At 38.9% G+C, this 15,505-nt stretch overlaps 1 protein-coding gene across 7 annotated transcripts in view; it reads right to left on the reverse strand.

Annotated features, from left to right (window-relative positions):
* Nucleotides 1-15,505, reverse strand: part of wdfy3 (WD repeat and FYVE domain containing 3) — a 355,632-nt gene that overhangs the window by 190,909 nt on the left and 149,218 nt on the right. For all 7 annotated transcript variants that reach the window (XM_051930197.1, XM_051930199.1, XM_051930198.1 and 4 more), the window contains exons 7-8: nt 5,722-5,908; nt 4,255-4,421 (exon numbers count right to left, since the gene is read on the reverse strand). In XM_051930197.1, the coding sequence (XP_051786157.1) occupies nt 4,255-4,421; nt 5,722-5,908 (354 nt within the window). The remainder of the gene's footprint in view (nt 1-4,254; nt 4,422-5,721; nt 5,909-15,505) is intronic.

A 15,505-nucleotide genomic window follows, 5' to 3' on the forward strand; every position in this document is an offset into this window, starting at 1 on the left:
TGACTTCTGGTGATGATGCCTTTTCATAGCACCAAGTCTCAATCCAGACTTTTCTTTTAGGTGATGATAATAATAATAATAATAATAATAATAATAATAATAATACATGTATTTATATTGTGCATTTCCCATGCTCAAGGTACCTCCAAGCTGGTGAAATAAGCTGCCAACCTCCATTTGAAATCCTGATCTTCCCAATGTGTTTAAGAAGTGTTTGTAGACTCTTGTTTGGTAAGTTTCTGTCCTAGTGATATTAGCTTTATTAGGTTTTTATAAGGAGCTGTAACTACCACACAGCTTTTGTTCTGAACTCTTCACTTGTAATGATTCATTCTGTAACATTGTCCTGTTCCCAAACATTCCCCCCAGACCAATGTTAACTCGACTATGTTGACCTCTTTTGTAAGTCGCTTTCAACAAAAATGTCTGTTAAGCTAAATATATATAAATGTAAATATAAATATAGAAATTGTACACCAGACTGAAAAGAAGGGGAAGTAAATTCAACACAAAAAACAAACAAACAAAATAAAAAAAAACAGAATAAATAACACAATTCAGCTGCCATACGGAGAAAGCAGTTATTAGCTAACAAACCATCCAGATGGAATGGATTGTCTGTTCTCTTACTTAGTGTTTACTGTTATGTTGTATTCATTTAATTACAGCTCCAATATTATAATAAAAATTAATCTTACTAACCAATGATTTGAGTCTTTCACATTCTTGCAGGCAAGGCAATAGGAGGTTTAATGTCATCCCATTGCAGATAATAGCCACAAATGTGAAACTGAGAATGTTATAATGTGTTACTTTGTAGTTGAATTTCAAGTATGAATTATTTACACCTAAATAATTATCAGACCCTGCTTCGGTTGCTTCAGGCAGTGCTGAATTATCTTATTTATTTTATGCAGTCTCAAAATTCAACAGATATAAAATTTATTACTATGGCTCTTTCATTATAAGCCTGAATAAACAAAGCAAAAAGGAAAAATATGACAACATTATTATTTTGCTCAAAATTGCTCTCACTTTAAAGTTCTATCCATAAAGAAATTTAAATCTTTATGAGTTTACAATGAGATTCTAGCAACAAAGAATGGAATAAATGCAAGAAATTAATTACATTTTTTATTTATATTAATGTTCATCAATTCTTATTTTCCAAAAAGATCTATTTGTGTTCAATCTCCTCAAGAAAGCAAGACTATGTAAGCTTAATATCAAAGGCTAACACTGTGAATTCAGGGTGTAATTACATAGGAATATGTATTTTAATTGATTGCTTCACTTTGACACACACTTTGAACCAAGCTAGTCTTGCTCCTCCTCCTCCCAACTCTCAGAAAAGTGATGAATGGATATAAACAAACATGCTATTGTTGGAGTAGGTAAAGGTTTAAAATACATGATTGAACCAGAAGTTGTACCAATGAAAAGGCCCATAAGACCTTTCAATGGCTACACAGTAGTACAATGAGCAGCACTGCTGCCTCACAGATCCAGTGTATGAATCTGACATTTGGTAATTGTCCATGTGAAGCCATACCACCTGCATTTCAGAACAGGTCCGACATCCGAAGCTAAGCATGTTTGGGCCCAGCCAGTACTTGGATGGGAGACAATCTACAAAAGCTTGGGTTGCTGCTGGAAAAGTTGTTGGTGAAGTTAGCAGGAAGCACTTACTATGTGGTCTGTGTAAGGATCCCAATGCCCCACTAAAGTGATGGGTATACTGTGCTGAAAAGATGGTGCCTTTCTTCGGATTTAATGTAAAACTGAGCTCCTAACTCACTGTAGTCATTAAAGATTTCTGGGCATCTTTCGAAAAGGGTTTATCCTGATGTCATGGCTAAATTGTCCACCATGGCCTGGTCAATCTGGCTCCCTAATCATTCTCTGTCTCTAATTGGCTAACTACCACTTCACTATGTGAATCTCCCCTTGGGATTAATAAAGTATCTATCTATCTATCTCTCTATCTAATACAATAAAAATCAAAGCAATTTGCCACAAAAGCAAAAAAATATGTTTAGATTCTCAATGTGTACAATTTTCAAAACACAGTAACACACTGTATATAAATTAGCTATTAAATGTGTATCCACACACTATAAAATCTATGCATGCCACTATATTATCGAACTTCCTGTCAGGAGTACTTGGAAATTGTTTCAACCAGTATTCTTCTTTTCATTTCCCTTGTATTTTGCACCCTGTTTTATTTTTGTATTCTCAAAGCACAAGCTACACTGGTTAGCAAAGAAAACAGAAATAGCACAAGGAGAAGTTAAGCCCAAGATAGAACAACTCAAACCATAACTTCACGCCTGTTTTGAATACTATATAATTTCCTTGTCAATTACAAAAGCATTGTTCAGAGACCTATCAAAAACATGTTGTACTGTGGACCAAATTTACTTTTGTGTATATTAAGTCCTATATTAATAGAGAACAAAAACATTTTTTCCATTTTGCACAGACTCTGAAATTTCATTAACGAGTTTACCTTTAATTGCTTTCTGCCCTTCCCTTATAATATTAATTACCAAATTAACATTCTGATGCAAATGAAAACCTATAAATATATTCAAATGCCAAAAACATTCAACTGAGGTTAAAAGTGTTTTTTTTATCACTAATCCAATAAAGAGTATATACGAATGCAATAAAAATAATATTTGGAGGAAAATAATGCAATCTGTTTGGTGCTTTATTATATGGTAGTTTGTATTTTATTAACAAATATAGTATCTGATGTTTTAAGAGATTAATTCCCTGTGCTTGTTGATGGAAAATCCAGCTCAATAAAAGACCAAGTGCCTGTGTGTGTGTATTCAGTTGTTATGTCTCTGTTATATGTTATTTTGTAAGGGATTCGTAAAAAGAGTGCTAATGTTGGCAATGCACCATCTGTCAAAATGAAAAATGCAATGAATTTTATTACTACATGCATTACAAAATACATTAGTGCACTATGTAGATGCCACATGGGCTGGATGGGCATCCCGGCCAGAAGAGGGGATGGTCCCTTACCCAGAAGGAAGGACAGCCCACTGAAAACAGAAGATGTCACTGGGGGTTTTTACTCCCCCAGCATGCTAGAAGGCAGCGGCCCTAGATGTCAATGCCCATTGGGCCAGGATGCCCATCCAGCCCATGTGGCATCTACATAATTTCCTGGCATGCCCTGCTGGCTTGCGCTGTGGAGTGAAGCAGGTGCGAGCGATCTGCTGAGAAGATGGCTCATCTTCGGTTTGGTGCAAGGTGGTCAGCCATCCTTGCGTTGCCTGCCTTGCTGGCATGTGCGGGCGGTCTGATTGTCTCATTATCAGCCCAGGGCAGCAATCTGGCGATTGCATCTGCAACCGCTCCCCCACCATATAATAGGGGAGCTCAAGAGCAAAAAGAAGAAAGGAAGAACAAGAGACAAATGGAGATTAAAGTAGAGAGTGTGAAGCAGGCAAGAAATGGGAAAGAGTGTGCAGGAGTGAGGAGGCAGACAGCCAGGAATAGGAGAGCCCCAAAAAGGACAGCATATGACCAACATTTGGGGTGGCGGTGATGGTTCACTCCAGATGAGCAACTTAAGGGAGTGGGAGTGAACAGGAGGAGTGCGGCTTTGTGCAAGTCTGGGAAGGCAGCAGCAGTCAATGACAGAGGCTGTGCCTTTCCTTTGTCCATGGCAGGGAAGGACCCGAGCCTAGTTCCGGGGACTTGGAGCTCTACTGTGTGGCCATGGAAGTAGCTGGGACCCAGACCAGTAGACTGCAGAAGAGAAAAGTCTAGGTAGGTGGCTCCTCAGCTATAAGGTCCTGAAGGATAAGCTGGGGGAGATGGTGGTTTTAATGGACTGCACTAGAGCATGAGCTTTAAGAGAAGGTTTCCTGCGCTGTTGGTTTTATATATATTTATTTATAAATTTTTAACACTTCTTCTATGGGATTATTTACTTATTGAACTTTGCACAATTTATTGACAATGTTGGTTTTGAATTGTTTTTAATAAAAGCACTATGGCACAGTTTCTCCTACCCCTTGCTTTATGTGGGTTTGTCCTCATCTGCCAAGCTCATCCTAGTCATGACTATCGACAGAGTTGGGTCCAAAAGGCTCCCGAACGCAACAGGGAGCATGGAGCCGACCTGCACTGTCACATAAAGTCAAAACTCAAAGAAAAACTACACTTAAACTTATTGTTACAAAAACACATCAACCTTAATAAACAACACCACTCAGCATAAAACTATACCTTTTCCTGCTGGCTGAGGAACAGCAAATCCTGGAAGGAGGAAAGGGGCTCCTGTAGTGACACCAGTGGTCTTCAGTTCACCCACACCGTATGTCGTCAGTGATGTCACCAAGTTCACTAAGTCTTTAAGAGCGTCTTTTGAATCATCTTCTTTTGCTTGTTCAAGCCTATAGAAATGTGCCAGTCTTCAGTATTATAACTTCATACTTAAAACATAAATTTAATTTCATACTCACTTTAAACATATGCAGTGCATTAAAGAAACAGAAGCTAATCCAATAAAAAGGAACAGTATTTCTTTAAACATATTCAAAGAGACTACAGCTTAATCCCGTACTGTACAGTATGCCAGTTATCATAGGAGTGATTTTACTTTTTTCTCATCTGAAGCTGGTTAATGAACTTCCAAAGAAACCTTATTCAAACAGTGAAGAAGGAAGGCCCATAATAAGACAAATCAGCTTCAGGAGGGTCAGAGGATGTGTCAGTGAAACAGCTCAACCCAGAATGTTCCAAAACAAAACTGCCCCCCAAAGGCCATGTGGAATTAAAAGGGTGCAAGAACCATAGATGAGCAGTTTGCCTATAACAGCCAAAGATAGCAGAATACTCAGTGGGAACTCTTTGGGTGTTATATTAAATACAAGAGACTTTCCTCTTTATTAATGGCAGACAGATCTGATTACACTAGTTTTTCTTATTTGCAGTTTTTTGCACTTTTAAATTTTGATTTTTCTTTTATATACTTTATTAATCCCTCAGAGGAACCTGTCTTTTTGCATGAACTTTGAGGGTCAGAGCACAGGGTAAGCCATTATACAGTGCCCGAAGCAATTTTCAGGATAAGGGCCTTGGCTCAAGGGCCCAACAGAGTAGAATTCCTTCTGGCAGTATTGGGATCTGACCCGGCAACCTTCCTGATACCAAAACAGATCATTAGCCACATAGCCACCACTTCACCCTGTTAAGTCATTGACTGCACTGCACTCCAGAAAACTTCCTTATTTGATAAACCACAGATAAAAAAACTAAAGTGGTGACTTTCTGAGAAACAAATAATAACCGTGAAGGTGATCATGTCTCTTGATGTTCAATAAAATAAAATAGGGAGACATTGTGGCACAGTATACTGTATCAGCTGTGTGGAGTGTGCATGTGTTAGCATGTCTCTCCCACAACCCTGTAAGGTTTTTGGGTAACACTGAATTAGTGTGAGTGTGTGAGACAATGTGCCCAGTGATAGAGTATATTTTCAATCTGTCCCGGACTGAATACTGCCTTGCTCCAATTTCTAAGCTCTTAAATTGGAATAAACAGGTTTGCAAAATCAATAAATAAAGAGTAATTGTGCAATGTTTAAAATTTTACTAATTTAATCCTAATACGAGAAAATTTTATTTTGGCAGCGAATGCCAAGAAATACTTTATTTAGGTTCACCTATCAATCAATACTGCAGGCTTACATACCTCAGCATCAGATCACAGAGGAACGTGTACCCTTGACATAACCGGAAATCATCCAGAAGAGTTTGTGATACATCACTTGAGTCTTTTAAGAAGCAAGAAAGGCCAGCAAACATTTCAACAATCTCGAGGGGTGAAAGGTCATCTGACTGTTGCATATTTTGTATGCATGTGGCTAAACATTCTTTTTCTGAAATTGAACATAGAGAGTTCACAGTCAAGCAAACATTCTTTGCAAAAATAACACTGCAAAACATTTAACTGACTGATTAATTGCAGACTTTTAACATACATGATCTAATGAAAATGTAGGACAAAATGGGTTACTCTTATACATTAACATCGTAAAACTTTAATTTACTCTTTAATTGTCTCAGACTATGTTTTTCACAGATGTACAGTGCATCTCATACACAAATACCACAATACTGTTCATTTATTGATCAATAAATCTTTAAGTAAAAAAGCACTTTCACTGAGAGTATCAATACAAGGAGTTTGTAAGCACATTATGCACAATACAAAGCTACAAATCCCAGTTCTTAATCCGAAATTCAACAGGGAAACACTTTGAAGCTCACATTTAATGCTCCGGACAAGTAAGTGACAGCCTAGTTTGCACCATCTGAATAAAAGTAGTATACAAAGCCAAACATAAGCCTATAAAGAAACAAGCACTTTATAGGCAAAGAAAGAAAAAAATGTTTTTTTACTTATTGTACTATATTATTCATATAGGGCTTTGAGAGTAAAAATCCATATATCAAATCAATCAATCAAAGGTCTTCATTTTAGACCACATCCAGGGCAGGTTTTTTACTCAAAACCCTCTTCACAGTATTTAGCATACATACTTGGTTGTCATTTGATATTTTTGACAATGAGGTTTTATCAATCAAACCCAAACCCCTGGAAGGACAATTCCTTCTTGACTCATGCTCTACTTTTAAAAGAAAGAAAAGGATAAAACTATTTCAGTAATGCAATGTACAATAGAAACAATCATCAACAATATTTTAAAAAACATTTTATGGGAAGAAACAGGAGGTACACATCAGGAATTAAAGGAATCATTGTGCTTCCTAGTGTTCAGACTAGGAAAGTTCAACAATAAACATTCATCCATCAAATTCAGATCCATTTAATCCAATACAGAATAGCAAGGGAACTGAACCTATTCCAAAAGCTTAAAGCACAAAGAAAGAATGAACCCAGACACAAGATTCAAAAGAATGAAAACATGGAATCTTTATAAAAAAAAAAAATAAAATAAAAAAAAAAAACACCTTACTGGACTACTGAGCTGTATTTTGGAAGTACTGAATAAATGTAACCTTAATAAAGCAGTCAGACCAATTCTCCTTACTGAAACAAGGCATATAAATGAATCATAACAATAGATATATTTCAAATCAAATAACCCTCCCAAAGAACTAACTGGAATAGAGTTAAATAAAGATACTAATAATAAAGACCTAAACAAGAAAAAAAAATGTTTTTCTCTGTAGTAAATCTTAACGGTCATGTACTATTTAATGCAAACTTTGTTCCATTTTCTTTCTACAGCACTTGGCCTCAAAGTCTAGGATCTCAACTAGTGTCTGAAGGTACGTTTGTCCTTCTATCTTGTTCACAGATATTCCAGAAATGCTTGTATTTTCTAGTCCTAAAGATAAAGCACCTGATCCCACAATGGACTGCTGCCTTCTTCAGATTTGATTCCTACCCTGCGCCTTGTTAGTATAGGCTGTATCCACCATGACCATAAAATGGATTAAACAGGTTAGGTTTCACACATAACAGGCATTAATTGTGGTAACCCACATCAATTTTTAATGAATACAATTCAAAAATCTCAGCATTTTTTAATTATTATATATGTTCATACTGATGTGCTTTAAGTTAAAATTGAAATTTACTGTGAACTTCACACAGTGCTTCAAAATTCTTACTTGCATGTCTTCTACAGACTAAAGTCAGTACAGTACTACAATATAAACAAGACATGACAAATATAACAAAATACATTAAAGGCATAATAAAAAAATTTTACAAGAACAAATTATGCAATTGTTATTATGAAATTGTGCATGTGCCAGTAACTCTATACCAATTGCCAGAAAGGAAGAGGGAGAAAATGCTTGTGAAGGATGGCCGATGTCTTTAATACGTTATATTGCTTATCATTCCAAGGTGAATTGAATTATATGCTTTGAACAAAATAGAAATGTTCCCCATAATATTCTGTGTCAGCTTCACCACCCAATGCACTATTCTGCTGGACTCAGTGGAGTATGTGTCATAATAGTATGCTATGTTGCCAGTAAGAACAGATTCCACTGTGCTGCTATAGAAGTTGGTCTGCAAAAATGGAGACATCCTGGCTTTGAACATCAAAGAAAATAAAGGCACTGGTGAGCCTTATCAACAATAGATGAAATGAGCTGTGCTCACTTCAAGTTATCAATGATAGCAGCTCAAAGAAATGTAAAGCTCCTGGTCTTCTCTAAAGCATATCCATTGTAGATGGAAGCATTATTGCCGTTCTGCTCCTTGGATTTTATAAACAGCTCCTTGGCTTTGCTGACATTAAGGTAAAGGTTGCTGTCCTTTCATCATTGTGTTAAGGCAATTTTATTTTCTCTAAGCTGAGAATGGTGGTACTATAAGTAAAAATAGTGATTGAATTAGAGGGGTGTTTTGCCAGATAGTCATACTTGAACAAGGAATACAACATGGGACTCTAGCCTACTCTGTTACTGTCTGAGCTGTGGATCTCTGCACCTGTTAAAACTCCAAAATTCAATTTATGGGTGACACCAAGTTCCAAGGTGAATAAATTGTTAATCAGCTTTGATGAACAGTGTTAAAGGATGATCTGTAGTCTAATAAACAGTATTAGGGCATAGCAGATTTTATTACTCAAGTGTACCAGGATAGAATGAATGGCATCCTTTGTGGGCTAGTTGTGGAAATAAGTAATCTAAAGGTGGCCCAGAGTATCTGGAATATTGGAGTGTCTAAGTCTCTCAAATCCTTTCATTACAGAGAGAATGAAGTTTAATTCATAATGCAATTTTGAATCAGGCTATACAGTATTTCATGCACATGATCATCAATTTTTATAAAATATTTTCCCACAAAAACAATACTGATAAGAAAAAAATATTTTAAGCAATTATTCAAATTTATCTTGGTTTTTTACTTCTAAACCAGACATGGTAACCATCAGGGATCACACTGGCAAGAAAACAGCACACAACTGGTCTCTACCCGATTTTCACTCTTTAACGTTATAACTTACTAAAGTAATTTTTTTTATTATTATCACACTTCATTTTCACTGAAAACACCCAATGCTTGAGATTTGACTGAAAACAACCGAGGCCTGAGAACATTTTCAGCTCTCTGTACAGGAAGGGACAAAATGTTTGTAATGAGGGATACACCCCATATGGTAATCAAATGTTCCTGGGTTAAGGCTAATAAGGTCAAAGGAAAGACAAGAGGACTGTGCATTCCATTCATGTGACATCAGGAAATTATAAGAGGGACCTAGCAAAAGGAAAAATACAATTCACATAAGACTTTAGAGAGGGTCTAAGCTCTACTAATCTGTGAAACTTTACCAGATGTCACATAAACTGGGCTTGGACACTCATTCAAGCTGCCTGCTGCTTGGTATTTTTGTATTTAAGAGTTTACCACTCTAATAACTAAGATGATGGGAGTAGAAGGACCTTACCTAATTAAACCCAGAATTTGTAAACACCAACTGGACTAATGATCTAAATTAATTTTAGATTATAAAAATCTAAATGTATTCAAACTGTACATTTAAGTAGTATTAAATTCAGGGCTTGACATGTTTGTAAAGAATTACTGCTGCTTTTGCAGCACAGTCAGGTCCTCGTAAAAGTAAACACATTTGTGCCTATGCTAAAACATTAATGTGAAAACAATGCTTGAATTGGTAAAAGGTAAAAGCTAAAAATATTTATTTATAAAATAAGGATGACTCAGTAGCTCAGCGGTTAGTGCTTCTGCCACTTAGATCCAGGATTTCACGTTTATATCCTACACCTGGATATCGTCTATGTGTATTTTGCACATTCTTCCTCTGTGTTTCCTCTTGGTACTCCAGTTTTACTATCACATTCTGAAATATGTGCCAGTTAGGTTAAGTGGTCATTGAGTTTTGTGTGGGTGTGTGCATGAGCGGGTCCTGAGAAAGACTGTCTTCTAATTGCCTCCATCCTGCTGGGACATCCTCTGGTGTCAATCTTGACTTAGATTATGCAGTTTTGAGAATGAGGTTTCTATTGCAGGATGGTGCATTTTTATTTAAAATGAAAAAAAAAAAAAAAATTACAAAAAAAACAAAACTGTGGTTGACATATATGGTGGATTTGCAGTATAAGAGGCATAATGAAGTTCTCACTGGAGTTTGACATATATGGTGGATTTGCAGTATAAGAGGCATAATGAAGTTCTCACTGGAGTAAAACAGTATATCTTAATTTTATTTGTAATTTAGTCACTTTTTCACCAAAACACCTTACGAGGGCTCATTAAAATGAAACCAGGCAAAACTGTTCCAAAAATGTTCACTAGATACCCATGTGGTGCATTTCCATGTCAGAATAAACTTCTGGTCAGTCAAAGTACTGTGACTAGCTAATGTGCTTTTGTTTCATCAGATGTGATGTGACATCTGATAGAAATCTTTCCCTCTGTCAGTATTCATCTTGATTTGGCAAATGTATCCTCGATCTGCGGAATAAATACTGATAGGACTGGCAGGATAAGACGTTTCCTTGCTTATTGTTTTGACAGATTTCTTGGCACTAGAGCAATTTAGCTGATAACAATAGTGAAATCAGCAGTTTTTGACTGATAAAGTAATAAACTGTATTGAAACTTGACCCAAATGTGTGTTTTGCAGCATCACTGCCCCATTTCACCCATTAGTCAACGTATTTGTCTTTTAGATAGATAGATAGATAGATAGATAGATAGATAGATAGATAGATAGATAGATAGATAGATAGATAGATAGATAGATAGATAGATAGATAGATAGATAGATAGATACTTTATTAATCCCAATGGGAAATTCACATTCTTCAGCAGCAGCATACTGATACAACAAATAATATTAAATTAAAGAATGATAATAATACAGGTGAAAAAAAACAGACAATAACTATGTATAATGTTAAATATTAACATTTACCCCCCCTGGTGGAATTAAAGAGTCGCATAGTTTGGGGGAGGAACGATCTCCTCAATCTGTCTGTGGAGCAGGACAGTGACAGCAGTCTGTCGCTGAAGCTGCTCTTCTGTCTGGAGATGACATTATTTAGTGGATGCAGTGGATTCTCCATAATTGATAGGAGCCTGCTGAGCGCCCTTCGCTCTGCCACAGATGTTAAACTGTCCAGCTCCATGCCAACAATAGAGCCTGCCTTCCTCACCAGTTTGTCCAGGCGTGAGGCGTCTTTCCTCTTAATGCTGCCTCCCCAGCACACCACTGCGTAGAAGAGGGCGCTCGCCACAACTGTTTGATAGAACATCTGCAGCATCTTATTGCAGATGTTGAAGGAAGCCAGCCTTCTAAGGAAGTATAACCGGCTCTGTCCTTTCTTGCACAGCGCATCAGTATTGGCAGTCCAGTCTAATTTATCATCCAGCTGCACTCCCAGATATTTATAGGTCTGCACCATCTGCACACAGTCACCTTTGATGATCACTGGGTCTATGAGGGGTCTGGGCCTCCTAAAATCCACCACCAGCTCCCTGGTTTTGCTGGTGTTCAGGTGTAGGTGGTTTGAGTCGGACCATTTAACAAAGTCATTGATTAGGTCCCTATACTCCTCCTCCAGCCCATTCCTGATGCAGCCCACGATAGCAGTGTCATCAGCGAACTTTTGCACATGGCAGGACTCCGAGTTGTATTGGAAGTCCGATGTATATAGGCTGAACAGGACCGGAGAAAGTACAGTCCCCTGTGGTGCTCCTGTGTTGCTGACCACAATGTCAGACGTGCAGTTCCCAAGACGCACATACTGAGGTCTGTCTTTAAGATAGTCCACGATCCATGCCACTAGGTATGAATCTAATCCCATCTCTGTCAGCTTGTCCCTAAGGAGCAGAGGTTGGATTGTGTTGAAGGCGCTAGAAAAGTCTAGAAACATAATTCTTACAGCACCACTGCCTCTGTCCAAGTGAGAGAGGGATCGGTGTAGCATATAGATGATGGCATCTTCCGCTCCCACCTTCTCCTGATATGCAAACTGCAGAGGGTCAAGGGCGTGTTGAACCTGTGGCCTAAGGTGGTGAAGCAGCAGCCTCTCCATGGTCTTCATCACATGTGATGTCAGAGCAACAGGCCGAAAGTCATTCAGCTCACTAGGACGTGATACCTTTGGGACTGGGGTGATACAAGATGTTTTCCAAAGCCTCGGAACTCTCCCCTGTTCCAGGCTCAGGTTGAAGATGCGCTGTAGAGGACCCCCCCAGCTCCGATGCACAGACCTTCAGCAGTCGTGGCGATACTCCATCTGGACCCGCTGCTTTGCTGGCACGAAGTCTCCTCAGCTCTCTGCTCACTTGTGCTGTTGTAATTATGGGTGGGGATGTCTTTCCTATGCTGGTATCAGCAGAAGGATGTGTGGAGGGTGCAGTACTCCAAGGTGAGAGTGAGAGTGGGTTAGGGTGGTCAAACCTGTTAAAAAAGTTGTTCATTTGGTTTGCTCTCTTCACGTCTCTCTCAATGGTGGTACCCCGCTTCGAGCTGCAGCCAGTGATGATCTTCATCCCATCCCACACTTCCTTCATGCTGTTATTCTGCAACTTCTGCTCCAGCTTTCTCCTGTACTGCTCCTTCGCCGCCCTGAGTTGGACTCGGAGTTCCTTCTGCACGCGCTTGAGCTCATACTGATCACCGTCTTTAAAAGCCCTTTTCTTCTGGTTCAAAAGGCCCTTGATGTCACTTGTAATCCATGGCTTGTTGTTAGCATAGCAGCGTACTGTTCTTACTGGAACTACAATGTCCATACAGAAGTTGATGTAATCAGTAGTGCAGTCAACAACTTCCTCAATGTTCTCATTATGAGATCCCTGCAGGATATCCCAGTCTGTAGTTCCAAAAAGTTCTCTCAGAGTATTCTCAGCCTCCAGGGTCCACTTCCTGAATGATCGTGTGGTTACAGGTAGGACTCTAACTTTTGGTTTATAGTGAGGCTGAAGCAGAACCAGGTTATGATCTCCTTTCCCAAGCGCAGGCAGCGGGGTGGCACTGTATGCGTCTTTAACGTTTGCATACAGTAAATCAATAGTCTTATTTCCCCGGGTGTTACAGTCCACATACTGGGAGAATGCAGGTAATGTTTTGTCCAGCGTCACATGGTTAAAGTCTCCAGCGATTAGCACAAGCGCCTCAGGGTGCTGCGTTTGTAACTTAGCAACAGCGGAATGGATGATGTCACTCGCTGACTCCACGTCTGCCCGAGGAGGAATGTATACAATAACAACAATGACATGTCCAAACTCTCTGGGCAAATAGTAGGGACGTAAACTTACGGCCAACAGTTCGATATCCCTGCAGCAAGTGGAGATTTTGACGTTAACATGTCCAGAGTTACACCACCGTGTATTAACATAGAGAGCGAGTCCTCCTCCTTTGTGCTTACCACAGGTACTTGCATCTCTGTCCGCTCTAACTGTGCTAAACCCGGGTAGTTCCACGTTGGCATCTGGGATGGTGTTATTTAGCCACGTTTTACTCAATTTGCAGAGATTTATGTACTCCTCAAGTTCATCTTTTAGCTAAGTTTGTATGAGTCAGGAGGCAGGACAACTTTTCAAATAATTTACATATTTGTTTTCATATGCAGGGTGGATTGATTGTACCATTATTGCTATTAGATGGGCCTCTAATTAAACTATTTTTTGTATTTATAATGTGTTATTTGATCATTTCATGGGTAATGTACACTCTTCTTTGCATTTTTAATAATCAAGGCTTAACTAATATTTTACATTTTAGGATTTAATAACCACTACCAAAAATGCTTACATCTGCTAAATAAAAAATGAGCATAAAAAAAAAAACAAAAAAAAACACATTTTCTATTATTCATCGAAAATCCCCACTTCCAGGGTAAATGTACTGCTGTTCATGGCAAGCACTGCTCCAAAAACAAAACAAAATTTGGAAAGGTTAAAATAATAATTCTGTTTTCATGTTAGTTGTGTCCAGGGATTCAGTGACACCCCCATCATCCACAACTGAGATGAACACATCATCCGAATATGTTTACACAGCATGCAAGTATTGTCTCCTGCCTCCTGACTCTGGCTCCCTGAGGTGAGGCAGAGGTCTCCTATAAACCAGAGTCTGGAAGTGCTACCATTGTGTAATCCAAGTCCAAAGTAAACACTTCCAGGTCAGGTAGGTAATTTTAAAAAGTAGTGAGGGCTCACCAAGCAACCCCCACCACAGTACCCATGGCATGGAGCAGAGTTGTTTCATGGGACTAACATTTCCAACATGCCCCATCGTCTGGAAAATGATAGCTCCAACACAAGAACAATGCCCTCTAACGTATCGGGGAGTATATACTCCAAAAAGGTTAACTTCCCCAGACCTTCATTATCCTGGCCTCCCTTCCAGGCAAAGGGTCACCGTTTCTTCTGGACAGGATGCCAGAAATTCTTGTATGGTAGTTGCAAGCAATATCATTCTCAAGCTCACTTGATGTAATTCAGGATTGGGGATTGTGGGGGGAGTGGCGTGCCCACCAGCACACATACACACAACTACATCCACACTGGGTCACTGTGGAATGACCAATTCACCTAACCTGCACATATTTGGAATTGTGGGAAGAAAGCTCATGCAGATCTGTGGCAGACCATGAAAAATGGGCATGGACAATGAGGTGCACAGGAACGGAACCCAAGATGCTCATATTTGTTTGTTTAAAACTTTCAGTGCTTTTTTGTTTATATTCCTTAATGTTAAGCACATACAGTAAATTATACTTGCTAAGAAATATTATACAGTGTGAATAAGACGCTATACTGCGCCCGATCCAGCACAGACTCATACTAAGGCACGTGTAAAAACACACTAAGACTTTATTTTCCGTCACCTGTGGGGCACATCTTCCCCGTGAACCCCACAGGCAATACACAGTCCCAAAAGCACTCGCAGTTCACACAAAGCACTTTCTTCTGGCACCACCACTCCTCCCGTCAACCTCATCCTCTTCCTCCCGATTCTGGCCCTTGAGTGGTGGTCGCTGGCCCCTTTTATAGTTCACTCGGAAGTGCTCCCGCTGCTTGATCACCGAGTTCCAGCTGCACTTTAAGGTGTGGTGAACATGCTGCAGCTCAGGAGTCCCAAACACAGCACCCCCTGGCGGTGCCTGCGGGACCCAACAGGGTTGCACCCAACTCCAATTCCCATGGAGCCCTGTGGGAAACCAAGGCACGGCTCACAACAACACAACATATTATGACAAGTAAATTTCCATCTTAAAAATGCTGTAAAATTCAATCATTCTCAAGCAAAATTGACTACTACAATGCTTTACATTCAGACAGCTCAAACTGTTCACTTACTACTGTACAAAAATTAAAAACACACAGGCAAGTATTGTAACTAAAAGTAGCATGACCATATAATGCCAAGTTTTTAAATCACTTTATTGACTTCCAGTTAAGTTTAGAGATGATTTAAAAAATTCCTTCATCCCTCACCTTATACAAATCGTAAATG

This window comes from Erpetoichthys calabaricus, chromosome 7, assembly GCF_900747795.2.
Source record: "Erpetoichthys calabaricus chromosome 7, fErpCal1.3, whole genome shotgun sequence".
NCBI lineage: Eukaryota > Metazoa > Chordata > Cladistia > Polypteriformes > Polypteridae > Erpetoichthys > Erpetoichthys calabaricus.